Raw genomic sequence first — 26,705 nt, forward strand, 5'->3', positions numbered from 1 at the left:
CTTCAATCACGAAGAAATGCGTTTAAAAACGCGCCGTTTTACATGCACGCCCACTTTTACGCAAGAGCTTGAAGAAACAATGCATATAGCGATAGCTGCTCAATGTTCGGTGTTGTAATCGGATAAAAGCTGCAAACACGCGACTCGCATTAAGTATCTCAATGCGACTCGCATTTTTTTTTTCTCGGAACACGACAAAGGTCTTTGTACCGCACCGCAGTACCGATGTCGAATCGTGGGAAACGGACTCGTACACGGACAAGAAGGAAGCGACCGCGGGGAAAAAAAAAGGAATGCTCAGTGAAAGGAGTTCGTCGACTATCACCTGCTTCCCACGCTTTGCAGCATTTTTCCCTTTATATGCAACGCTGCGTCACGTCACTTCGACTTTCGAATCAATTATCACCGCCGTTCGAAAGCTCCAGGTGCTCAGTGGATGCGATACAAAGGCGCTCATCACTTGGTGCGAGTGCGCGACTCCATCCGCCGCTTCGCAGAACCGAACCGAATTGGTGGTGGCTCCGCGGCGTCGGTGACCATCTTCGAGAACCTTCGTTTGCTCATCTAAGTGAAAGGACTACGATTCCAGATATGGCACGTTTCCGCGGCTTGCGACTACTTCTGCTGCCGCTGGTTACGACTATTATTACCCTGCAATGTCCTGGAGCCCGGGCGCAAGTGGCTTCAGACTCTGCGGGAATCGAAGTGAACATGATGAATTTAACGTCGACCACAACGACGAGCACGACTTCGACGACGACGACGACGACGACGACGACGGCTAAGCCGGACCGCGCCGAGGAGGTCTTCTACGCCATATCCGACAAAATGACGCGCTTCGCTACGCGTGAATTCTACCCTTTGGCCAGCGAGCTCATCTATGACCCACGGCTCTCTCCGGGCTGCATTGGGTCTCTCATGAAGATTGGAAGAGCACTAAGGACTCTTGACTTCTGGGCTGTAGAAAGTGAGTTATAGATTATGATGTTTTTGCAAACTCTAGGCGAATGACCCCCAACCGACTTCAAGCGACTCTGTCACTTTGAATCGGTTACTCGGGCTTTACTTTTTAAAACGTGCCCTGAAGAGGCGACTAAGTACGAGCTGCTGTAAGTTGCTCATACTTGGATCGAACTTCAAATATCAGCATACAAATTGCCTTGCATTACCGCGACACAAATCGTAGATATTGTTGTTTTTGATTCCCTGTTCTTCGTATCTTGAGGAGCGCTAAAAGGGTGCGAAAAGGTCGGACTGCAAACCCATTGACATTTCAGTGTTGTGGCGTTGCTACCTGGTAAAACTACGTTTCATTCCATCTGTGGTTCGTAAGTATTAGCCTCCCAAACGACACTTTTTAAGGCGCGTTTTTCAACACTATGCGGTAGAGGTGTCCATTATACACGGCCATAAAGTTTTCGGTGTAGTCGTCTGTCGTCCTTCACTCGCCCTTTATGCAGACACAACGCTTGGTGCGTATGCATTACAGGTGTGATGCAAGGCCTGTGTTTTGTGTGAATTTAAGCAGTGCTTTGAGGGATCTGTTACTGGATATCCAATGGTCATAGCTGGTTGTGGCCCTGCAGGAAGCCGTGGTCATAGCTGGTTGTGGGGCGATAGGAACACGATTGGGGGGGGGGGGGTTGAAATAGAAATATTCAAGTGACTTTATGGTCAGCATAATAACTTTCAGTGACAGCACATCAAAGCACTGAGTTTTTAGTCTGAAATGAATAGGGCCCCTAACGTCGTTCGGACATAATATTCGCGGTGACATTGCTGCACCCCCGAGTTCTTGCGGAAGTTATTAAACAGGCGCCCGTTTCCATTGCTGCCACTCCTCACCATAACCGATAACCTTTATGGCTGTGCGTCTCTTACAGCAAGAGCGGCCGAGGATTTGCTTGCTTCCGTGCAGAGAAGTTGAGCGGCTGCCCATGACTCGTTCGGTCAGTGTAAATTGACGGTGTCCAAGCAGTTGCGCATTGGTTGAGACCTACAAGATTCGCCAAAAAGACACCAGAACTCGAGAGCCTCGCTGTTACGGGAACCAATTAGCTAAATAACAAGCTTTGTTAAACAAACTATGCATATGCCGACATGCAGTAGCCTTGACCTACCTAACATTTTGCTGCGGAATCCAGATATATTGTCGAAATAGCAAACGTCGTTTTCTACGGTAGATGCCGGTGCATGGCGATATACGAAGTGAACGCTGAAGGAAGAGGAATAAAAATCGCATTCTCTAGCAAATATTTTTTAAGCTCATGTTGCAATATACGCACAAGAAAATTATGTTGGGGGAAGAGAAGGAGGAAGCTAATGCGTCCCCTTCCCCCGTCCCCCCCCCCCCCAAAAAAAAAGAAATAATAGTCTATCTTGCGTGCGTTTACATTAACGCTGCACTCTTGGTGCCTTCATGTCATCGCGGCATGCACGAACCAGCGTAACGTAATATTCCAGGCAGCAAGGTTACAGTGTTACACAAAAAGTGCTCAAGGTTGAGGAAAAATATTGTTTAAGAAAAAAATAAACCCGAAAGAATGCACAAAATGTCTCAGAGGGCACAACCAGATGCAGAACACACTCTGTATCAGCCAGCGTGAGGCAGCGTTAAGAATAAAAAAAAAAGGAAACAGAAAAAGAAAAACAAAAAAACTTGGCCCGTAAAGTTAAATATGATGATTTCCTCATCGCATATGCCCCACTAGGATAGTTCATTAAGGAACGCGTTTGTTTTTGCTTGTTTGATTCTTTCTCGAGGTCCTTGTTATGCCGCAGTTGTAGAAATGTTCGGAGCACAACTCGAAAATGACAAGGGCATAACAACAGCCTCTAGTATCTAGTATATAATTTAGCACTGAAGTAATCAGGTCTACAAGAAACTTGAAAAGCCGTATGACGACCAAATGAGATATACCACACTTCTTTCCGTTATGTTGGCTTCAATGAAATTGCAAAGAACTGGCAATTGCGCAGACGTCTAAAAACTGCTTCGCAGTGTTGACGCAGATCATAACAATGCAACTGCAATCACCGCAAAATACAATTAAAGCTGTGACTTAATCTGCGCATAAACAAACTTCACAAGCCATCAAAATGACAGTGACCTAATTATACGCCTTGCGTGCTTATTTAACAAATGGATTTCGTCCGACATCGCATGCGTTTCCCATTTAATAGGTTGAAATGATACAGTGAGCGTTAACTGGCCGATCAGGTAAATGAACTTACTGTTGAGCTGCAACAGGGTTTCCAACTTTCTGTTGGGAACCCATAAGAAGTCCCAACGGGCCATCTTTGGCGAAACTTAGCGTTCCTCCATTGGCTACATTAGCTACCACATATTGAGAAGGGTCTCCAGCTAACCGCATTGACGAGGACACAGGAAGAAACACCAGACACTGCTGTGACTCAGTATTCTTCCTGTGCCCTCGTCAATGCGGATGGCTGGACACCCTCATCACTATGGACAACGAACTAGGTTCGGTAAGCACTATTCTCTGCAGTAACCGCTGTCATCTTTTTCAATGACGGCTGTGGGCGAACTAGAGCTCTTCGACAATTATCACCTCGGCCTCCTTTCATTCGTGCGTACTTGTAGCGTCCGACTAATCTATGAATGGCAGTTGCCGACGAAGTATTCGTAAGTAACGCCTTCAAAAAATATGCGATAGTTATTTTTATCACTGAGGTCGCGTATCCGAGCGCCGCCTCCGGATAATAATAAAGTTCTTTGCCTGCCTGCCTGCCTGCCTGTTTCCGTGCGTCGGCAGGCTCTTTCACTATGGCTGGTGTCCAGGCGGCAGCACCCAGAGCTACGTTTCCATCAGTCACTGCCGTGCACTTCTGAGACAAGCCATGATGTTTCAAGTTTTCTTCCCCAAGCTGGCATCCATCTTTCAGTGACAGCGGAGGGCAGAGATTACATGTTCTCTGCACAAACGAGCGCAAAGAAAATTTGCCCTGCCTACTGGCTGTCAAGCCCCCATAGATGCCTTTGGGCTTCCTGCATTAAAAAGCATGTAGACTATCTATTGACAACAAAATTATTACTAACAGAACAAAATCAATTGATTTTATTCGGTTTCGTTCCATTCGTTCTATAGAGAGCAATCAACAAATCTATTCACGTCATACGTCCGCAGACTGTCTATATGCAGATATATAGATAATTTGGATCTATATTTATAAAATTCTATAAATTTCCAAAGGAAATGCATGCACGGAATTCTGCAGTAGTTGAAGAAAGACGACTTTGGTGTTTCGACTGAAGGAAGATAGAATTTATGAACGCTAGTTAGGTTTGTAAAATAGATGAAAAAGAAAGTTGAAACGTGAACAATTGCGATACTTGTAGCTGGGCTTGTTGGTACATAATAAGTGAATAAAAAGAGCGCACACTGGAAGACGGACGAATGAAAACAGTGCTTGCCCCGTCCTCATCGCCCATGTTCCAGTTCGGGCCTCTTTCCTTTATTCCAAATGTGCACACCCTTTTATTGTTTACACCACATTGTGTAAACAATTTGTAGGGATCAGAAACCATGGTTGCCACCCTCCACTTGCGCGTTCGCTACCTTCTACTCAGCTAAAAGTAGACTTTCAATGCCAAAAAAAGGCACAGTTTCGCAGCAAGGGCGAAGGAATGAATGCGATAGCAAAAAAAAAAAAATAAAATGTTATACACAGTAAGGCAAGCGACTGCCTTTTTTTGGCATCCGACGTGGCGTACCCCAACAAAACTCTGGAGTAAGGAAACGCGGCTGTTGCAGCGAGCGAAGCGACCTTCGTGCTGTCTATCGCATCAACGCAAAATGAGCAATTAGAACACACCACGTACAAAGGCATGAGCCGCCTGCTGATCCCTGTCAAGATAGGGCGCGCACGACCGCGCCTGTCAACTCAAAGTACGTAGTTTCTGCCGGAGCCATACAACACCCCTAGCGGGCCTCCCCTCAACATCCAATGAGCCTTTCACGCTACGGAAGGCGGCCGGCGCGTTTCCTCTCCGCTTGAGCTACGGTAGTCGGCTGCCCACCGAAGCTTTCACTCGAACATAGAACATACGACGCACGCATACGACGGTGATGTTATTAGACTTTATACGGAACCTCATAGTGACCGCAAAATGCTATATATATATATATATATATATATATAAACGGGGGTTAAGGACATCATAGTTGAAATCAAGAAGAAGAAATGGATATGGGCCGGGCACGTAGCACGTCGGCAGGATAACCGATGGTCATTAAGGGTAACTGACTGGATTCTAAGAGATGGCAAACGCGGGAGGTTGAGACAGAAAATTAGGTGGGTAGATGAGATTAAGAAGTTTGCAGGTATGACGTGGCAGCAGAAAGCACAGGACCGGGTTGATTGGCGGAACATATATATATATATATATATATATATATATATATATATATATATATATATATATATATATATATATATATATATATATATATATATATATATATAGATATATATAAAATTTGCCCTGCCTACTGGCTGTCAAGCCCCCATGGATGTCTTTGGGCTTCCTGCATTAGAAAACATGTAGACTATCTATTGACAACAAAATTATTACTAACAGAACAGAATCAATTGATTTTATTCGGTTTCGTTCCATTCGTTCTATAGAGAGCAATCGACAAATCGATTGCTCTCTAGAGAACGAATATATATATATATATATATATATATAAATATATATATATATATATATATATATATATATATATATATATATATATATATATATATATATATATATATATATATATATATATATATATATATATATATATATTCATTTCAACTACCCACCAAATGCGCTGATAGCCTACTCTGTTCTCTGCACAACACAGTAAAATAAGAAATGTTAGCTGAATAACCCGAGGGCAAGAAATATATGTCATCAATAGGGCAATTCATTTAATTAAACAAACGTACCTATGTCTCCTTTCCCAGGGTTTTTCGTTCGGTGCAGCTGCTTGGTCAGTCTCACCAATAAAGGGCCAATTCTGTAGCGTACTGTGTGTAAGGTGAGGCACTGTTGGTGTGCTGGTCCGGCTGACAGCGTCATTGTAAAGTAAGGTGATCCCGCAAACAGTATGCGTATTTATTAGGTTGTTACGCAAGCCTATGTTTGTTGCGGGGTGCTTTCGTCGGCGAACGCATACTCATACAGTTGTCAGAGTCGCACAAGCTGTTTTCCTATAATACCGCTACAGACGCGCTGGTTAGCGGTTCTGTTCAATGCGAAATTACGCAATAAAACAAGAAGCGCAGCTTAAGTACCCTCGCTGCAACAAATATTCACCGTCGTGTGTTCCATTTACTTAATGTGGTGAATAGCTTCCTGGAAGCGTATACTGCTATCCGCACGCATCCACAATCATTGTTGATGGTTTCTGTAAAACTGTTCTCCCGCGCGCTCTTTCTTCCCTCAGAATTTACGGCCCACCGATATCGTGCTCCATGCAGAAAACTTATAAACACTGCCTACGAAAAGCTTCAAGCGTTTTTCTTTTATGTCAGTTTTAACCCGCGCAGCATTATATGCTTATCTCTAGTGCGTTAATGTTACAGGCAGCTCAAGGAAAAGTGCAGAGCTTGATTGAAAACAGTAGAATCGGCTAAAACTAATTCATATCTATTACGCTGGTTAGCGCGATTTGTCTATATAGCTGGCATGCGACATTTGTATTCTTCTCTCCGGGTCAACACCCGTTTACCACGCATCCGTCCGTTGTCCGCTTCCCAGTGATAGACGCGATGGGCCGGCCACCTGCTGGAATGATGCAGGGACGCCTGTCCGGATACGGAGCCTACGAACAGTGCCTAGCCATCAGGCATGACGAAGGTATTTTCCAGGGAAAGTACTGCATGGTCCATCTCAGGTATGAAGGTGGAGAAATGTCGCCCAGTGTGAAAAAGGTGGTCACAAAGTTCGCCAACCACCTGGGATTTGAGGTAAGCATTGTCCCTTCACCTCAGGCTGCTCTAGTATTAAAGCCGTAGCTTTCTTTAGCTACTTCGCCTACTTTGGTTGGGCGTTGGTGCATATTGCACAATAAATATCCAGAGGATAGTAAACTTGGAGGTGTGAAATGGCTGCTGGCTTGCCTGGCAGACAACTGTATACGTAGGGCCAGTAAGTATATGTTACTGGTTATGCATCGAAACAGGCAAATTCGACACTGCGTATGTGATATCTCTTCTTTCTATAGAAGTTCCCCAGAATGAACATGCCAATATGACACAAAGGATATGCTGTCTTATGGTACATTCGATTGATCGTCTTCGAGTGCTCTGGGGTCGCGCGTAACATTCGGCTGCTCTCTAAACGAGCACGCGAAATCGAGCACTCTGAACGCATTCGTCTGCATGGTTCTTTCAGAGCACCGTGCTTCAGCTCGGAGCGCGAAGCCATTAAAGAGTAATAATAATGATGCAGAGGCAAGCAACGAAAGATTAATTGTTCCTTTAAGCTAGTAAATGAACAAAGCAATATGAAAAATCACATAGCAACGTCGAATTGCTTCCAACAGATGCAAACGCACCAAGATAGAAAGGGGCTCGTTTGAATTTGATGAGATCGTTTTAGCTTTGAATCGTGAGCTATACCATTACCGCTTTGTGAGGCTGGGCTACCGCACGTGCAGCTTGGATTTGACGGATGAAAGCGTTAACATCGCACCAAATGTATGCATGTCGTAAATAGGTGATACGTACATCATGTAAACAAATTCAGTGCCACTCGATTTTTGTAATCCTTGCTTGGGTCAGAACAAGTGAAAACGCAATTTCTAATGCGATGAGCATTACTGGCACACTTCACGCTCGGTGTTTGTCTGAAACCGTTTTCCGCAACATCCGGTGATTGGGTAGTCTACAATCTTATGATAGAGCACGAGGCTACTGTGATGCGGGAGCCCGGTGCAAAACAATTCGCTAGACCAACTTGGGTCAGTAGGTACACCTACCTCTCTTCATAATAATTATCATAACATATAAAACACATCGCAAATTACAAACGAATCACAGCATGAATTACGAATGGCATTACCGTAGCCAATAAGCATGAATGCGTAGCCAATCTCCCGCCCTTTTATTACTCCATCTCTGGTATTGTTTTGTTTGTTTTCCGCTTCCAGCATATAAAGCCTTACCGGAGACTTAATGTCCTGATATCTGGTCATTGTCACCCATTTATCTCTGCTTGATTGTTCAAGTGCTTCGCTTACTTTCATTCGTACACAATGCGCATGCGCAGTTTATGCAAACGACTGCATGATGTTTGTTTCGACGTCAGAAAGTATTGTAAGCTGCACTGGGAAATTGACAACACAGCTTTTGGTTTGTTTACTTGCGTGCGTGTAACTGGAAGCTGCGTTGGTAGAAGAGTGCAATGGCTAGCTCGTATTGAAGCTTAGTTTCCTCTCAGCGTAGGTGTCTGACGTAGAACCTTCTGACTTGACTTCTGCCACGTTGGTGAAACCCGTCTCGACAGCTCAAATAAGCGTATACTATTGCTGGATAGACCAACAATGCATCTCACTTTTTTTCCCTTCTTTTTCCAGAAAGCAGGGAACGTCTCTCGCATGTTCGACAAGGACTTTTTACCACTGGCCCCACTATACAAGTTCGGGCTTTGTGTACCATCTCTGTGTGACACAGGGGACCTGCAGGCCATTATGGATCGCTGTAAGAGCACGTTTTTCTCTCATCAAGGATCTCATAAGGATACTAGTAATCATGTGGCAAATCAGTTCTGTTCGCTGCAGCATACACGATCCAGTTAGCAATCAATATTATTAATGCGCGTTATTGTCTCGTGTATCTCAAGTACTAATTACGGTCGCCCTACACCTCTGTTCACAGGCACCTCAGTTTATAATAGGCTTGACAGTAACCTAACCACTCCAAGAGCATTACACACACTTCTAAAAAAAATAAAAGCGCTTACTTTTTGGGAATGCTAAGCACTGCGCACGCTTGCACACATCCCATTTTTTTGCGGTTGTTTTTTATTATGTAAAAGAGAAAATCGTTACAAAAATGTATTACTTTTTTTGTGAAATTGCTTCTACTGCGGCGTTCTCGCGTTTCACATAAGCTACTTTTGTTTTACGTGATTACACAGTATAAAATAGCAACTGCCATAGTAATGCATTTCCTTGATGGCAATCGGAAGGGACCCTTTAAGAAATCTGCTGGGCCCCAAAAAAGTGTGCTTTGTAATTATATTTGCATTGCATCTCGTGCATGTTACGAGGTGTTTGCTCATAAACAGGCGCCTCGTAACAGTATGGATGATGCCGTGGTTTGTCTGAGTTGTATGTCTGTGAACTTTTCTGCCCTTGCTCGGGATAAATCTCGTATCGAGAAAGTAGTGACACGTGAGCTTATCGAGAATCGTCATATGATATCATGCGGCATCTTTTCTAATGTCTCTGTGTGGTATTAACAGACGTTATGCACCGAAATCCACTTGTTTCTTTCCGTTAATAAGTCAGCGACATGACTTGAACGACATAAATCAACCAGGAGCGTTTACTCACATAAAGTTAACGCAACACAAGTGAAGGACAGCTGCAGTTTGCCGACGAAGTTATACTGAATGATAAACCAAATCTTCAGTGAAAACTGACCGCACAAAGTCGCACTGAACGCGCTCCCTGTGCACTTGCGCCCAATAAAGATATTTTCTGAGGAACGCCATCATTAAAGGAATACCTGTCTTCGCTATAATGACAAAGTAATTGGCAGGCGCGCCACCCGCCTATACAAATGCTATTCAATGGGAACGTTTGTGCATTCGCCACATCATTTCTCAGGTTTCGACAAATTACAGTCTATGTCATGAAGAACTGGCTTTTTCACACCAGATGCCAGTTAAGAGTTCAAAAACACGTAAGGACCGGTTTGCATACGAGAAAGCATGCACACTTCGGAGATCACGTGAGTGTCCAGTGGTTGCAGTGGCGGTAAAGAGAGTGGTACGTACGGGCACTGATGCGCGCATGTCGCGGCAAGTGTGTATGCCGGGCTACATATCCCTTTGATTTAGAGAATTCCTGTCCACTGTCTACAGGTGCTGTTCATATTAGCTAAAAAAACGAAGCATGAACATTTTTTTTTTGCTTCGTGCGTTTCTACCCTGTGTAATGTCCAGACAGCGAAGTTCCGTATTAACGATGCGCGAATGCACTGGGCATGTTTTGATCCTGCAAAAGTATCCGCAGTTTTAATCATCCACATTAACGAGGCCTATAATAATGGCATACGAGCACGTATGACCACGCCGCTTACGCGAAATGCTGGAGACCCGTGTGCTTAGATTTAGGTGCACGCTAAAGAACTCAAGGTGGTCGAAATTTCCGGAGCCCTCCACTACGGCGTCTCTAATAATCATATCGTGGTTTTGGGATGTAAAACCCCAACAGTTATTATCATTATTATCACCACGCCCCATACAGCAACAAAATCCAACACCTATGCCTTGATTCTTTGTTTTCAGTAACGGAAGGCTTTTCCATCCATCTGAAAGCTCGGTGGTGCGCCATTGAAGAACCCGTGAAGCTGGATCAACGCCAGACATTAATTGTGTAAGTACTTCGTTCAATGTTTCGATCTTTAAAAGGCGTCTGAACTATTACATTGGCCATTCACAGGAGGATCGATCACAATGACGTCTATCAAGGAACGTTGAAGAGCGAGTTAAATGACGTGATGGCGATATGTATATCGCTGTTACGTGCCTTTAATGTTAGGCGAAATTGGCTGACACTCCTCTCTTCAGTATAGATATACACGCGATGTGGCTGCAGAACCCGATGTGGTGGGTTTGGTGGCGGCCGCATTGCGACGAAGGTGCAAAAAAAAAAATGCTCGTGCGATGTTTTTCATGCATGTGCACGTCAAAAAACCTGAGGTGGTCTGGAGCTCTCCGCCTAAGGCCTTCATTGCCTGCTTTGCAGTTTTAGAACAGTCGAATTTTCATATATTACTTTGTTTATACCTCTGACGCGTCGCACATCACACCACCATATAACTTAGAAGCTGCATGATGTTAAAAAAATAAATAAATAAACAAACTCCATGTTAAGCACTATCTTTAATATGTTTTGCTTGCTATCTTGAACCCCTGCGTTTTGTTCACAGGTGCATATTTGCTGTCTGGGTGTCCTTCATTCTGTTCGGCACCGGCTACGATATCTATCGAACGATGCTGTGGGGTGACGAGTATACCGACTCCGACAAGACGACGACTGTCGCTGGTTTGTAACAATGGACGAGCACGCTAACTTTTTTTTTTCTGCTCACACGGGTTACGATATTTTTTGCAGCAAAAAGTGCTCACTAGGCTGGCGTTAAAGCCAGAACATGGAGTAGGAATATCGAGAATAGCGAAATGCATTTTTTTTTAAATTACTGCCTTGGGAAGCAGTAAACTTGTTTTACGTACCAGAAAGCTCATCGCTCGACTTTCTTGAGTCTCCAGTAATCAATATCAATCGTAACGTATATTCAAGGTCGTCCAACTAATAAACCAAATATTTGTAACCTTTCCTGCAAGCTCGGCAGTTATGTATCAGACATCTTCTATGAGGCTCAGTAGCGCTAAACGGCGCATCCAGTACGCGAATGTTATCATGGCGCATTTATTTTTAAATGCGAAGCATTTCTTGGCTAACGAAAGGCGTTGAGCATATCTGTTTATCTAGCCGCCTAATGCCTTCGTGCTCTCGCGACCGTTTCATTAACATGATATAAACCACAATTGGCATGTCATGACATGAGTGTATGATAAACATAAGTGACAGGTCATAACATGAAAATTGTCACGCATGTCATGTACGGCATGATGCACATGACACAGTCTGGGCGTTCTCACGGCCGCTTCATTAATTTCATGTGTTCAAAAACTGGCGTGCCACGACATGAGTATGCGACGAACACAAATGACCGGTCATGACATGAATATCGTGCCATGCATGTCATGTATGCCGTCCGTAATATGCAAAGTACTGGCAAAGTACTGGTGCTGTCGTGGTCGTTTCAATAGCTTGGTATACACCAAGGTATACACCATAATTGGCATGGTGTGACATTGGTGCATGGCCAACATGAATTGTAAGTCATAACGTGAATATCATGAGATCCATGTCACGTACGTCATTACATACTTGACAAGGCACCATCGTGATGTCATGGCTGTCGTTTCATTACCATGCTCTATATTAAACGTGCAGCAAATGACGTACGTGTATGGCGAACATGAACGACAGGCGACATGAATGTTCAAGGCATGCATATCATCTGCATCATAACACCAATGACACGATGCAAACGTTGTGAAGGTCGGCGCTGTCGTTTCATTAGCATGGTGCGTCTCTCGTAGCCTGAGTCGCTTTGGGACGTTACATCCCCCAAACCAGCCATTAGGATGGTATATAACAAAATGTACACGCATGCATGACAAATATGACTATGAACGATCAATGAGGCCGGTTCAGTTCAAGAATTTCACTGATAGTATTTTACGACCATCAAGGATGCGGCCACGGTCCCATTGTTTGTAAGAAAATTGCCTGCAGCATGAAGGTAACAAGCTTATAATAATCATCAGATATGTACAATAGGCAACGAAAGCCAAAATAGATGGAACTACGATATGTGACGGGTTAAAACGGGGGAGGGGGTGACAACGGGTCACTTAAACAAGGTCCACAGCAAAGGCTACACGCCCCAAAAGCATCGAACGAAAGTTAAATTTACCCGCGGCTTTTGCGTCAAACCGGCAACATTCAAGTCCCCTACGTCGGTCGCACGTAACAGCGTTAATTGCAAACTTCTATTTTAAGTTACATATGCATCTCGCAAAGGGAAGAAAACGTAGGCTGAATGAATCGATAATACTAGCGAACACACACTACAGACTACACAGGACGACACAGGACAACCGCTAGTGTGTAGTCTGTAGTGTAGTCTTTGTGTGTGTTCGCTAGTATTATGGATTAATGAAGACAGTACCAACTAGCCCAACTAAATGCAAAAACGCAGGCTCTTCGCGGAAACTACGGTCGCCACCTTCTCGTGCGATTGGCCACGCATCATCTACATTTCAGAAACATACTGTCTTCTGTGATTTATTTCTTGAAACAATTATCAGAAGGTGGTGCAATTAGTAACAACGTAAGTGCGAAAGAAAGAGGTTGATGTTGCAAGTACTACAGAACTGAGAAGAGATGTGAGCCTAGGAATATAGCTAGCGGCGCCCATTATTCCCAGACGTCATTTTATAAGGACTTATTAAAGCAATTAAAGCAAGACATGAGATGCTCTTGAAGTTAATATTTATATTACCAGGTTCGTCAGCACGAACGTGGTTAAGTTTCATTTCTATTTTGAGCTTGCCTCAAAGAAATGAGGCCGCTCAATCCAAAACCTAAATTACAAGAGACTCAAGAGGAATAAACTGTAGCATAACCAAAATGCGGGCGACTTGGAACATATCCATTATTGGGCAGCGCGCAACAGGACAACACACGAGAGAGAACGCAGGACAAGCGTTGTGTTCGATTTGCGCGCTGTTTCGATTCATTCGGCATGCATTTTCTTTTTCTCTTTGCGAGATACGCATGTAACCCAAAATCGAATTTTGCAAGCGCTGTGTGAACAGAGGGCTCAGCGCTTGACCTGTGTTCTCACTCGTGTGTTGTCTTGTTGCGCGCTGCCCAAGAATGGACACAAGAGAAACTCTCTAGGTGATTATCATAGTTGCAATATCAGGGGCCTTATTACAGAAAAGGCTAGAGCACCACGGGAAGAGAGAGAGACGATAACAAAGGAAGCAGGTTTCAGGAAAGGGCGCTCTACCAGAGAGCACATTGCAAATATCAGATGGTTGGTGCACACCTGTAAAAAATACCAAAATCATTCATATTTTTGTTCCTTCAATCATAGCAACCCTTCTGACCACGCTGATCACTCTGGGCACATCTTAGGAAAATGTGCATTCCAGATGAACTTACAATTCTACTCATGTATTGGACAAGAAGCTCTTTTAACCCTTTGTAGGTTCGCCTATATTTTTGACACGATCTTATAAAAGCCGGCTGTGGCATATACATATAAACCACAAAGAAATAGTATAAAACAAATTTCATCAAAATCAAGCAAGTACTTTGCTGGAGAAAAGTGGGACACATATGTCCCACTGACTCATGAAAGTACCATCATGCGATCACATCACCGGGTATTTGGGATGAAACGGCCGACACAAGTGGTGCAGAGGAGCACCTCTCAAGTTGTGCAGAGGAAAGTTGTGCGCCCCTTATTTCCAGCCGCAAAACAGCACCTGCACATTCACCTTACAAGCCTGTAAAGTTTCCTTCAACGCATACACCAACCATTTTTGTTGATTTAGTCGTCCGTTCTACCGCTGTCGAAATGGTCGAGTACTGATGTTGTCAATGAATATCTGCCCACATTTCAAGATGTGTATGGTATCAAGAAAATTATTCCCATGCACTGTTATCCACAGCTTGGCGTAGCGAAGAGCGAGGCAATTTCGCAAAGAACTGTGTTTCGACGCAGTTATCAGTCAAGTTACTGCACAAGTCTACAAAAACAAAATGATGACTGGGAGCTGAAATCGCCTCTTTAGAAAAACTGAAAGAGATAATTACCTGGCATTTTGAATGGCAGGTGTTTTTTTTTATCGGAACTAGAGGATAATTCAGGAGTTTGCGTCAAAAATGGAACAAATTTCAAAGGAATTGTAGCACTACTACCTCCTTCCGAAACTGCAGTAAAACAATTTTTCGCAAGCTTACACAGACTTAGCTGAGATGGCAGCCACAAAGCGCTGCGCTAGTTGCGACGGGTAATGTGGGAGAAAACTTTTGCAGCAGAAGGAAAAGTGGGACGCATGTGTCCCGCTGACGCACAAAGGGTGAAGACAAACGTTGGTAACACAGATTAGTTCATGGTTGAAAAAAAGAGTCAGTCAAGGTTGTATTCTTTCACCATTCTTATTTAACTTATGCACGGAATATGGACGCAGCATATTCGAACTCAACAAGTGGAATATATGAGGTAAAATGGTAGGAGCAGAGCTAACTTACGATATGCAGCCGACACAGCATTAGTAGCAGGAAGCATACAAGACTTAAAAACACTCATTTTGAAGGTAAAAGAAGAAAGCGAGAAGGCTAGCCTTTTTTCTAAACACAAAAAAAAATCATAAAAGTTAAGACAATAGGTGAACAGCGGAGCATTCAGATAAATATTGACGTAACAGATATTGTAGAACGCTACGTTTTCCTAGGATACAGAATAAGATTTTGACGGTGGCTTCGAAAAAAAAACAATACAGCGATAAATAGTATTAGAAAACATAGCGATGGGTGAACATTCAAAGATTATGAAAGGCTAAGACGTCACTCTAAAAACTAAAAAAATGGTATGGTTAACGCCCTGGTCTCTCCAGTGGCAGTGCATCAGCAGTGGCAGAGTTGAGTGACATATTTCATATTTCCTCAATCCTGCCACGGGAGGTCCCGTGGCAGGATTGAGGGAATACGAAAGAAAAAAGCTAGATTCTTTCGATCTGTAATGCTGGCGTAGTATTTTGAGAATCCCAAGGACTACCGTACAAACAAATATGCCGTTCATGAGAGAGGTGAATCCCGAATGCTTTATCGAAACAGAGGTAATGAAGGTGAAACTCTTCTTATTTCGGCCGTGTCACGAGAGCCACCAGTTCACTGGAGCTATAATTAATGTTAGCCAATGTGAAACGTAAGAGAAAACGAGGCCACACAAGATGGTTAGATGCTACGTATCAGAAGACACCGGGAAGCGTCTAGATGATCTAAGAAAAGCTTCCACAAAATAACTCTCACTGGCGGTCGTACGCTTCTGGGGTCACCATGGAGTCGCCAGCGAATCGATGCAAGTGGGGGTCATCAACACTCTAGACACTTTTTTCTTGAGTTTAGTAACACACGTATTGAACAGTGATGGTGAACAATATCCGCTTGCCCGTTTTTTTTTCTCAACCTGATAATTACTATCCGAAAGTGGACTTGCTTTTAATAATTCTCCTCTGCTCAGGTTACGTGTCCAAGGCTGTTCGTTCGTTTTCCCTGCGAAGAGCCGTAAAGAAGCTCACGCAGATTCCCAACTGGGGAGACTACTCGAACGAGCTTGGATTCATTCACGGAATCCGAGTCCTGTCCGCCACATGGGTCATTCTGGGTCACAGCCAAATGATAAGAGACCCGCACAACAACTGTAAGTAACAAACGCGACACGCGTTCTATATATATATGCATGTATTCATATGAGCGTGTGTTTTTATCTCACGAATGCCTTTTGTTTCAAATTTATTTACAAATTTACAATCTTTTTATATTTCTTTCTCTTTCTTAGGTTTCTTTCTCGGTCTCTCTCAATTTCTCGCTTCCTCTTTCTTTCTCTTTCCATCTCTCTATATTTCCTTTTCTCTTTTTTCTCTTTCTGTCCTGCTCTCTGTTTTTTCTATCTTTTTTTTTGTGTGTCTGTTTCTATCTAGTTCTCTCTCCGTCTATTTCTTTCTCTGTCTTTCTATTTTTTTTCTTTCTTCCCTTCCATTCTCTCTATTTCTTTTTTCTCTTTCGTTCTCTCTCTTTCTCTTTCTCTCTCTCTCTCTCTGTACTCGTTCTCTCGCCCATCAGAGTTATTGCATCCCACGCCAGGCAAATCTGCGCACGTGTTCTGCGAGCGAGGAGGATGAAGAAGAGGACGAAGAGAGCGCGTGCCGATTCATGATAATTTTTTTTTTTCGGGACTAACGGAGTTTCCCTCAGCTTAAACAGCTCCGCCGTTAAAACTTTCTTTTTCAATGGGGACCCAGAATTCGACTCGAAAACTTGAGAATATAGCACATATACGTCTGAAAATAAGCCTCTGTTTATATTTACGACCCTCTTCATAGCATACACGCCAGTGTTCCCCAATTGTTTAGCCACACGTGCAAGCGCGTGAGATTCGACACCTAACACGAAGGGCTTCGTGCGCACTTGTGTCATTGTGGAAACTTCAACTTTTACATGGGTCGTGCGCACAGGCTTATGTGCAAAAATTAACAGCGTGCTGCCAACCAATGCCCTTTTGTTTATGCTCTTTGTGCAGCCAACTTCATCGCTTACTTCAAACGACTCCATGACGACTTCCTCTTCACCGTCCAGGTGAACTCTTTCATGGCAGTGGAGACGTTCCTCGTGATTACGTGAGTCTGTGGCCTCAAAGCAACTGAGGACCTAGCTTTTTTTACCGTTCAAGTTTATTGTGTGAAGAACATGTTGCCCTCCTTCTTCAATACATTTACCTCCTACTGGGTCTTGCAGAGGTTTCCTCTCCGGCTACCTCGTGACCAAGGCCCCACGTGTGCATCTGTCGCCAGTAATTGTTATAATCATCGCGCTCTTCAGACGCTACGTGAGGTGAGTGTGCTCGTCCATCGATGCGCGCAAAGAATTACACAAAACAGAAAAGCATTCGTGGAGTCAGGTCTGAGGAAAGACCCGCTATTTTATTTCTCTAATGACACCACCCCCTTCATTACCTGGTACGCAAATGTGTGGCACCCCTAGATTTCTGACCACACGCTTCAAATAAACAAACATAGACCAGACGACATCAGCGTCAATGACAACTGACAACGCGAAGTGTAGTGCGGGTCACTAGCGAATCACACGTGATGACTTCGGGGAGTGGTCTTTGTAGCACTGTGCGGCACAGTGAAGCATGTGCATACGCGTACGTACGTTCATGGATTATCTTGAAAGACGTTTAGGTAGTCCTAATGTCTTAGCCAGTTTACGAGTGGAACTGAGTAACAAGAAAAAAAGAAAAAAAAGAATCCACTTCTCCGCATTATCTCCCACTTAAACCTTCCTACGTGCCAAAGACAATTAAAAAAATGGCTGATCCCTCCGTCATAGGAATCGGTATAACATGAAAGTGAAATGTGTCGCCACAGAAGTAGTTGATCATTTATAGCGCATTGATATATGAGACCTTGTACAATGTCTGCTGTTGTTTGCCAGATATAGCGCTGCTTATGTGGACGCACTCACGTTGACGCCTAGTGGCACATCTCCGTACCGACGACTAAGCCCATGATCATGATTTAACCCTTGCGGTAACTGAATTTGTTAACGTATACCTGGACACCGCATATGATGAATCCCTCACAAAGATGGTATCAACAAGCACATAGTAAACATTGATACTCGATATGCACTCCTTCAAAGTTCCGTGAAACGCAAAGAGAAACGCTACGCACGTCGTGTATTCCCTTAGCCTCACAGCGCGAGCGGGGAACGCGGTGCAACAGCCAGGCGAGTATCGGAGAGCTATTTTTCAATATGGATGAATGCTATGAGCGAGGCTTGGGCTAAAGCCGCACCCTCGCCGAGTGTTGAAGCGTTGGCGAAATTACAGCTCTCATGGAAACGCGCCGAATGGGACGGTCGTAGCAACGGCGCATTGCTGGAGCAAATTGCGGAGGCCACGCATTACTTCTCTCTACCGCGTCTAGACGGCGGCACCACGCCGCGAACGAACACTGTGAAAGGAAAGTGTGAAGCATAAAAGGCGCGTTCATGCAGCCTCCTTTATGTTCATTTTTCTGACGTATTTCCGTGTCGGAAATGCGTCATCAAAGTCTTGGTGGACCCCGTCATAAAACACTTTCGAGTTAAAAAATAACGATATATAACATGTGTGACGATAGATGCTATAGCATCTATGATCACTGCATCGGGCTATAGACAACTGCATCAGCCTGATGCATAGCCTGAACTGTATAGCCTAATGCAGCTGTCGCAAGGCTCTCATTAGCTAATTTACTTGCAGGATTTATTGAATACAGAGTTCATAACATTACAAATCGTACTTCGCAAAGATATACTAATCTGCCGTTCTACCTGTCAGATTTTTTAAGACTTACATTGCTACCCAAGCTCACAGGTTGCAGGGTCTTGAAGAATGCATATGTTTGCGTACAACTCAATTCTGCGTACCTAAACAAATGCTTGCGAGCAATCATGAAGGGCAGGGGCTTGTTATAAAAGGCTTACGACTATATTATTGAAATTTTGATATTTTTGCGCTGCTGATACAACATTCAGTGGCACTGCGTTGCATTCTACATATACCTCCATAAAGCATAGGGAAATGCGTCAGTGTACTTCTTTGCTTACCCGCAATACCCTTCTTGTAAAAGAGCGCATCATTATCTAAGAGTACTGAAACAAGTAAGGCATAAACCGCACCTTATGCTGATAATAAAAAAACGTGTTCGATGTATCATGGAAGCGTGGCGTCAGAAAAGATAAATAAAAGAGTGGACAAAATAACATTGAAGAAATGCGTCACGATGTATGTTCCCGGACGGCTTTGTGTTTGCGTGCATGTTCATTCTCGCGCTCTTAGCCGATTTTCGGTGATTTTATACGCTTATTATGTATACCCTGCAGAGAGTAGTAGTAAGTGCCACCAAGTTCACTCACCTAATTAACATTTAAATTTGTTGTTGTTGTTGTCTGAGCAACAAATTTATATCAACAGAAAAATGTTGAAATATAAGAACTGAAGAACTGACGTTAACCAGTGCACTTTTTCTCTGGTGTACCGTGCCCTTGGAGTCCTGTCAAATGTGTGTATGACCATATAAGGTGCTTAATGGTGTTCAGTGTGTAAAGCACTAACACACTACCCTAGTGATTTGTTTGTTGTGTTACAACATGGTCGCACGGAGATGAAGATAATAAAAGACAACTAACAACTACGCGACGCTCTTCTCGCAGGCTCATAGTGCCCATGGCGGCGCTTTTGGGATTCATGTATCTCATTCCGGCTCTCGTGGATGGTCCAGCCTTGAGAGACTATTGGCCTGTGTTTGAGAAGCCGTGCACCAATCACTGGTGGAAGATTTTCACGATGACTGAAAACTACATGGATAACCTAACAGACCTGGTGAGAAATAACGAAACTGCGGCTATATAAAGCTAGACTGTGGCAGTTAAGCGAAGGAGCGAATGCCTAGTTTGTGACCTTGTATACCCAATGATTTTGCGATTCTTTCGATCGCTAAATCTGAAAATTTATTCTGTATCCAGGTAGATACTACATATTGACGAGGTGTTGTGACATGGCGACATCGCTCAGGAAGGAGTGAAAACTCCTTGATTTGCAATACATAAAAGAGATTGAATAATGACGCTTAGGCACTTAGCATACAGACAAGGCACGCTCCTTGAAACTTCAAGCTCTTACTTTAATCGACCGAAGACAAAACTATTGTCACTTTCATAGACAGATAATGTGCGTTAGTAACCCTACTTGGCCGCTGCCTTCAACAGTGTACTGTCGAAAAGAAAGAAGGATGAAATGCGACGTCCCAAGCAGCGCACGCTTTCACCGCACACGTTACGACACGAATTACATCGCACGAGCGTCACGCATATCACTATTATAGGCGCGGCATTCATCGGATACAGCGTAGAATGTTTAAATACTTGTATGGCATGTCTGTATATAGTTACTTTTAAAGGGGTCCTGAACCATCCTTCGTAATTGGTCAAAAAACACCTACAGCAGAAAGCAAACGCTGCTGCGTACACCCCAGCCAAATCTTGCAGCCGTGCACGGCGAGGAGAGTTCACAAGTGGAGCGCGAACTTGCCTCTTTCTCAAACGCCCTCTCTTCATACAGAGGCCCCTCCTCACTCTCTTCGGAGGTGCCGGCGGCCGCTGTGTGGTGTCATAGAGCAGATCGCTGCTATTGGCCGATAGCTGACATAAACCAAGCGCGGCGTTTGGATCAGATGCACTTCTTGACACGGAGTGCCACCACGTGCTGACACCGAGCTCTATAGTGTGTTAAAATTACACAGCAGCAACACTACCTCGCATCGGAATCACACTGAGAGAGAGAGTGTGTGTGATTGCGTTTCATGGCGCGCGCTCACGGTCATGAGGCGCACTGACGTAGCTTCTTTCCTTCTTTGTCGTCCCCCCTGTGTAGCAGTTTCTAGAGCACTAAACAGGGGGGGGGGGGGGATGACAAAAGAGGATGTACAGTGGGAATGAAAAGAGAAAACGCTTAAAGCGTACGACAAATCCCTGTAACACGGCTCGTTCTTGACAGATTCGAAAAAATTTTTGCGGCGGTCTATTCGCGAGGCAATAAACTCCAATACTGAGATCATCCCATGATTACCTGGAAAAGTGATTCGGAACCTCTTTAAAGGCACATTAAAGAGAAAAGCCATTTTTCTCGTATTAGCAAATTACTCTTTCACAACACCAAAATCACCACGCTTGCCGGGAGAAGACGCTTGGGAAGCGAGAAAACGGGAAAAAGAAAGTGCGGCTGGCGACGCATCTCGAAGTTCCCGCACCAATCGCCTTGACATCATTGATTTTGACGGCGTCTGCTAGGGCCTACGTAGTTTCTAATCGGCAAGAACAAAGTTTATTGCCCTCTGAGGGGGCCAGAGACATAATATACGAAATTGCGAGAAATTTCATGAGGCCATTGTCGAGGAAATACGAAAAAAAAAACACATTAAAATCCGTGACGTAACGTGCGGAGATTTCGGCGCGAATTTAAAAAAATAAAGATTCATAGAGTGACGGTAAAATTTACGACAGCAAAGTTTTCAAAGTAAGATTAATTAGTTTGAATCGATTACTTGTTTCCCTTTAGTGTTCTTTTAAAGTTAACGAATGAATATTGCTTTAGCCTTGTGAGAGCACTTTGGGAAATAAAATATGTGTACACGCAGTGTATGCCGCACTACTGGTACATCGCAGTGGACTTCCAGCTCGCAATAGTTTCAACTGTGATCCTTGCAGCTGTGACGCCTAGGTAAGCATATTGGAATGGCTATGCCCACAACTTACATTCACTCATGCTAACTCTCATTTTTATATATACAACAAAGCTTTGAGCCTTTTTCTGACTACATACTGTTTTCCTTTTTTCTTTTTTCCTGTGCACTAAAGCCATTACAGACTGTATAATTCGGTTGTATCATTACTCGCTTTTTTCGTGCTTCAATTGATTGGGACGAAGCTCTTTTTCGACATGGTCTTCCTATGATCGTCCAGGACTTCTGTTCTCAGTACCTAAGCAGAACCCTTAGGCATGCTCAATTTATCCGGAAGTGTGTCATTCAGACTCGCCTAGAGACAAGGGTCTTAATTTTACGATCACTGTGCGCGCCATTCTTTTCAGGTGGCCGAAGGCCTCCTTGTGGCTTATGGCCATCATAGCAGCGGCCACCTGCCTGGCAACAGGGATCCAAGTCTACGTAAAAGACGCATTGCCTTTCAACATCATTATTACAACTGACGTGAGGTAAGTTGCTCCGCGCGGCCCCTTCGCATGTTATCGGCTTTATCTTTCGCCATGCTTCAGTCCATTTCCGGGCCGAAAAGCACATAGAGTTGCGCTAGCAAAGCCAATTGATTTGTCTCTTGCTTCCTATATGCGAGTCATTCAGCACATGCGAGTGCTAAATGACATAAATGTTCATGTTTTACTTCCTTTCCCTCCGGGAAAGAGCAGCACTGTACGTACTGAGTCCACGCTATTAGCAGCTTCGTCAGCACTTCGTTTCATCATGATGGCGTGTGCTGAGTGTTTATCACTCAAGCGTAAAAGAAGCAATCGACATTGCACCACACACGCGTAGATGCGAATACATTGCCTTGCCTACGCGCAAAGAGTGTGTGGCCATCAGCGATGCCCGATTTTTAAAACTAATTTTGTACACTTCTAGGAGTTCATGTCCAAAATCTCTCACGATAAAAACATGTCCGGCATATATGGCCCTAATAAATTCCGTCTCTTGTTTTTATTTTTCGTGGGCGAAGTTGAGAGGGGATGAAGGGCGAGAAGGTATTGTAAGTTATATTCCTTGCTCTCAAATCTTCAAGGGCACAAAAGCTTTATGACATTTTCAAATAGAAATATTTGCAAAAGCCGAGACACGCAATTAGCTACTTCACAGTATTCTATTCTGCACTGCATCCAATAATTGTGCTTCTGATTCCCGGTGTCGAACTTATGTTCCACTTGAGCGTTTATCCATGTCATTGTTGTGAATCCCGCTCTGTCATCTGACGTCTCTATTAGATAGATTTAGGCCAATAAAGAAACATTAATTCTCCTTACCTCTCTGTTATCGATGGTTCCCAAGCAACAGAGCCAGCACAAGCGCAAATAAGCAGAAAGTTGTCGGTCGATAAAGCAAAGAGGGATGGAGTCGACCGCACCCTGAAGGTGCGCGAATCCTGAAATTTATCCCGTCCTGACTAGCCTCGTAGTCGCCTTTGCCCATGGTTATCAAATTCTGATTTTAAAAAGAATGCTTTACGTACCGAAACTATAATATTATTGTGCGGCGCACCGTAGCGGGATATTGCGCATTAATTTCGACCACCTGCGGTTCTTAAACGGGCACGTCGATCTAATCAAGCGGGCGTTATGGCGCTTCGTCCCCATTGAAATGCAGCCTCCGCGACCGGGAATTGAATCTGCGAGCTCGTGGTGAGCAGCAAAACGCAGCATCCACTGAGTGACCGCCGCGGGTTTACGACGAAACCACCAGAATCAAATATCAAACTTTTAATGTTGCTAAAATGCCTGTAACACAGCGCTCGCAGTGGCAGCACTGTCGTTTTTATTATACACTGCAAAGTTCAAGACTGACTTGTCGTATTATTGATGCAAACGCCCATCCCTAGAAAGCAATCGGTAAGTAGAAGAAATTATAACAGCTTTTTTTAGAAGCCGCTGCAGATGTATTTCTTTTTTTTTCACATATTTGCATCAGAACTTTTAGCTTTAGAACTTTGTGTGCAACCGTATCATGTTATGTCAGCAGGTGGTTCTTGCAAAAATGTTACGTGCGACGGAGTTTAGTAAAACCTACACTCCAGGCTTTGAAACTGTGTTACAGTGCGGGAAGCAATTTTACGGAGGCACGTCTGGCTTCATATTTGAACCAACAGACACACATTCAATTAGCTTAATTCCAAATTCGACTCAGTGCGTCATCTGTATAAGTAAGAGCGTAAACACCCGTGCATTCAGATCTAGGTGCACGTCAAGGAATCCCATGTTATTAGAATTCTTCCCAAGTCCCCCGCCATGGCATGCCTCATAGTCATATTGTGGTTACGGCATATAAAACCGCAGAACTTAATTTTTCTCTTCTTTTTTCTTTTTTTTTTGCAGGAAGCTGATCGTTTCTCAAACAGATATTTACATCAAGGCACATCCGCACGCAGCACCCCTTTTTATCGGGGTCATTTTCGGCTGTCTCGCCACGCGTCGGCACCGGCTGTCCAAGCTAGTCCAGGCCGCCGCATGGGTTCTGGCAACCGCGCTGTCGCTGGCTGCCCTGCTGGGAGTGCGTACATGGTCCCAGGGCCGCCATCCTGAGCGAATCGAGTCAACCTTGTACGCAGCCCTCCACCGTGCGTCGTGGGCTCTTGGCGTTAGCTGGGTCATGTACGCCTGCGCCACGAAACGAGGGGGCCTGGTCAACAAGATACTCTCCTGGCCATGCTTTTACCCGCTGGGAAGGCTGTCGTTCTCTGTCTACTTGGTTCACCTCATCCTGATGGCCTGCAACTCGGTTCTAAGCCGAGAATTCATTACCAACCATCCGTTTTTACACGTACGGCTCCTCAACTTCTTTTTCACCTTTTGGATAAGCCATGCCGACTACCGCAGAAAACAGAGATTATCGCTTTATGCGCGCAGTAAACTTCAACTACAGCTGATTCCTACGGATTCATTTATTTAGAATCACCGAAGCGTGATATGAGTTAGGATTTTAAAGTGAATTGCCTACCTTGAGACAGAAATAGATGAAAAGGAAGAGGCAGGGAGGTTAACCTGGTAGTAATAATCGGTTTGCTACCCTGCACAGAGGTGGAGAAATAGATAGGGTTCAGAAAGAGGATGGATATATATATATATATATATATATATATATATATATATATATATATATATATATATATATATATATATATATATATATATATATATATATATATATATATATATCGTTTGTAGAAAGAAGAGGGAACGATTTCTAGCTGACTTTGAGAATTATTGTAAATTTCAGGCAGCATGTTGCGCTATAATGTTATAATGTCAAGTGTTTTCAGGAACCTCGACTACCGACCGACAGCGTTTTCTGACCATGCTGAAAAAGTGTCGCAGGGCCCCTTTAAGCTTGCGTATTCTTACAAATATCAGTAGACACAACTTTAGCGTACTAAAACTGATGACATTACAACGTTATTCTGGCTTACATATCTGACACTGCCGATATAGAAAGGCAAGTGAAGCTGCCGTTTTTACGTTTATTTCTTCCTGCAGGCACAGATGTACGTCTCCCTGGTAATCACGGCCTACACACTCGCTTCGATAATGTACTTGCTTGTTGAGTGCCCGGTGGCCGGACTAGACAACCTGGTTTTCAGCAGGCTGATGCCCAAGGAGACTATTCTGAAAGTTATGCAGGGCAAAGCAACAGGCGAAGAAGTGAAGTACATCGAAGCCTTGGCTCGAGCGAAAAGCAAAAAAGCGTTCGACCTTGCCTCTAAGCAAACCAGCATCAATGGATTACCCGAGTCGACAAAACGCAACCCCGACGACAAACACATGTGCTACACCAATGGGGCTCTCAACACCGACCTCAGCGAAGACACGCAGCCGAACGGAGCGGTGATGTCCGTGAAGTTTTGAGAAGAGGCTGTTGTGCGCTCCTGTGTACAAGAACAGACATTAGTGGTCGGTTTTCTCATCCACATTAGAGATATCGTGTGATGCAATTTATAGGTGCTCGTCTTTTAATCAGATGTCAAACTTCGTACAAAACTGCGGTAGACTGAATGAGAGGTCTACACAATTTTACAGCGCCCATTCGATATGAGGTTTTTTCAATGAGGGTTTGGTTTGTGTAAATTGCAGTTCGTGGTTCTCAAACACCAAGACATTCATTTCGACGCGTAATTCCTTTCGATGTGTTCTTGTGCGCTCTTGTGCGCGCCAATTCCCTGATCCATATCCACGTCACGGAATGCGCGCAATACTCTCGTACGCGAGTTACCGGCATTTAGTGTGCTGATATCGGTGTGCGAATTGCATTAGTGTGACACGTACGGATAGTCGAATCTCTTTGTGGATGGTCCCGAGCACCATACTGCGAAACAAGCGCTTCATTGATCACCCCGACCACTCCAGTGATATCAAACGAAGTCAACTGCGCGCTTTCGATAAATTCAATGTCTTTCACGCATACTAACCGCTTGGAGAGGCGCATAAGCGAATGTAATGCCTGTCATATTATATAGCCAACTCAATATCAGAAAATGCGAAGCCCTTTCTGTAGGCTGTCATATTTGTGTGATATTTGTGGCTAACGTTTTGGCCATATTCGGTATTGATATATACACAAGTTATTGCTCTTCTGAAAGCAAAATAAGCTGCCGCTTGAAGCATAAGTGGACCACATCAAACATTGCGGTACAATTAGGCAATAAATGAGGTCTAGGCCTGCGTCTCGGTAGTGGTAGCTTTTGGTTTGATTTTTCATGAAGAAGAGT

At 44.0% G+C, this 26,705-nt stretch overlaps 1 protein-coding gene across 1 annotated transcript; it reads left to right on the forward strand.

Annotated features, from left to right (window-relative positions):
- Nucleotides 1–591: 591 nt before the first annotated feature.
- LOC119379303 (uncharacterized) lies at nucleotides 592–25,975 on the forward strand. Its single transcript, XM_049412101.1, has 11 exons — nucleotides 592–967; nucleotides 6,776–6,984; nucleotides 8,595–8,718; nucleotides 16,138–16,317; nucleotides 17,197–17,293; nucleotides 17,412–17,507; nucleotides 19,878–20,046; nucleotides 21,860–21,942; nucleotides 22,312–22,434; nucleotides 24,319–24,493; nucleotides 25,477–25,975. Exons 1-11 carry the CDS (start codon nucleotides 592–594, stop codon nucleotides 25,843–25,845), a joined length of 2,001 nt encoding a protein of 666 aa, XP_049268058.1. The 3' UTR covers nucleotides 25,846–25,975.
- The last annotated feature ends 730 nt before the right edge of the window (nucleotides 25,976–26,705 follow it).

The sequence above is a fragment of the Rhipicephalus sanguineus genome, chromosome 1 (genome assembly GCF_013339695.2).
Source record: "Rhipicephalus sanguineus isolate Rsan-2018 chromosome 1, BIME_Rsan_1.4, whole genome shotgun sequence".
Lineage (NCBI taxonomy): Eukaryota > Metazoa > Arthropoda > Arachnida > Ixodida > Ixodidae > Rhipicephalus > Rhipicephalus sanguineus.

What these genes read in the sequence shown, in the direction of transcription:
- LOC119379303 (XM_049412101.1), top strand. Translation starts at nt 592, where the DNA reads ATGGCACGTTTCCGCGGCTTGCGACTACTTCTGCTGCCGCTGGTTACG. An exon ending in CCAACCACCTGGGATTTGAG is followed by an intron (nt 6,985 to 8,594) that starts GTAAGCATTGTC and finishes TTCTTTTTCCAG; the next exon opens with AAAGCAGGGAACGTCTCTCG. An exon ending in TGGATAACCTAACAGACCTG is followed by an intron (nt 20,047 to 21,859) that starts GTGAGAAATAAC and finishes GTGTACACGCAG; the next exon opens with TGTATGCCGCACTACTGGTA.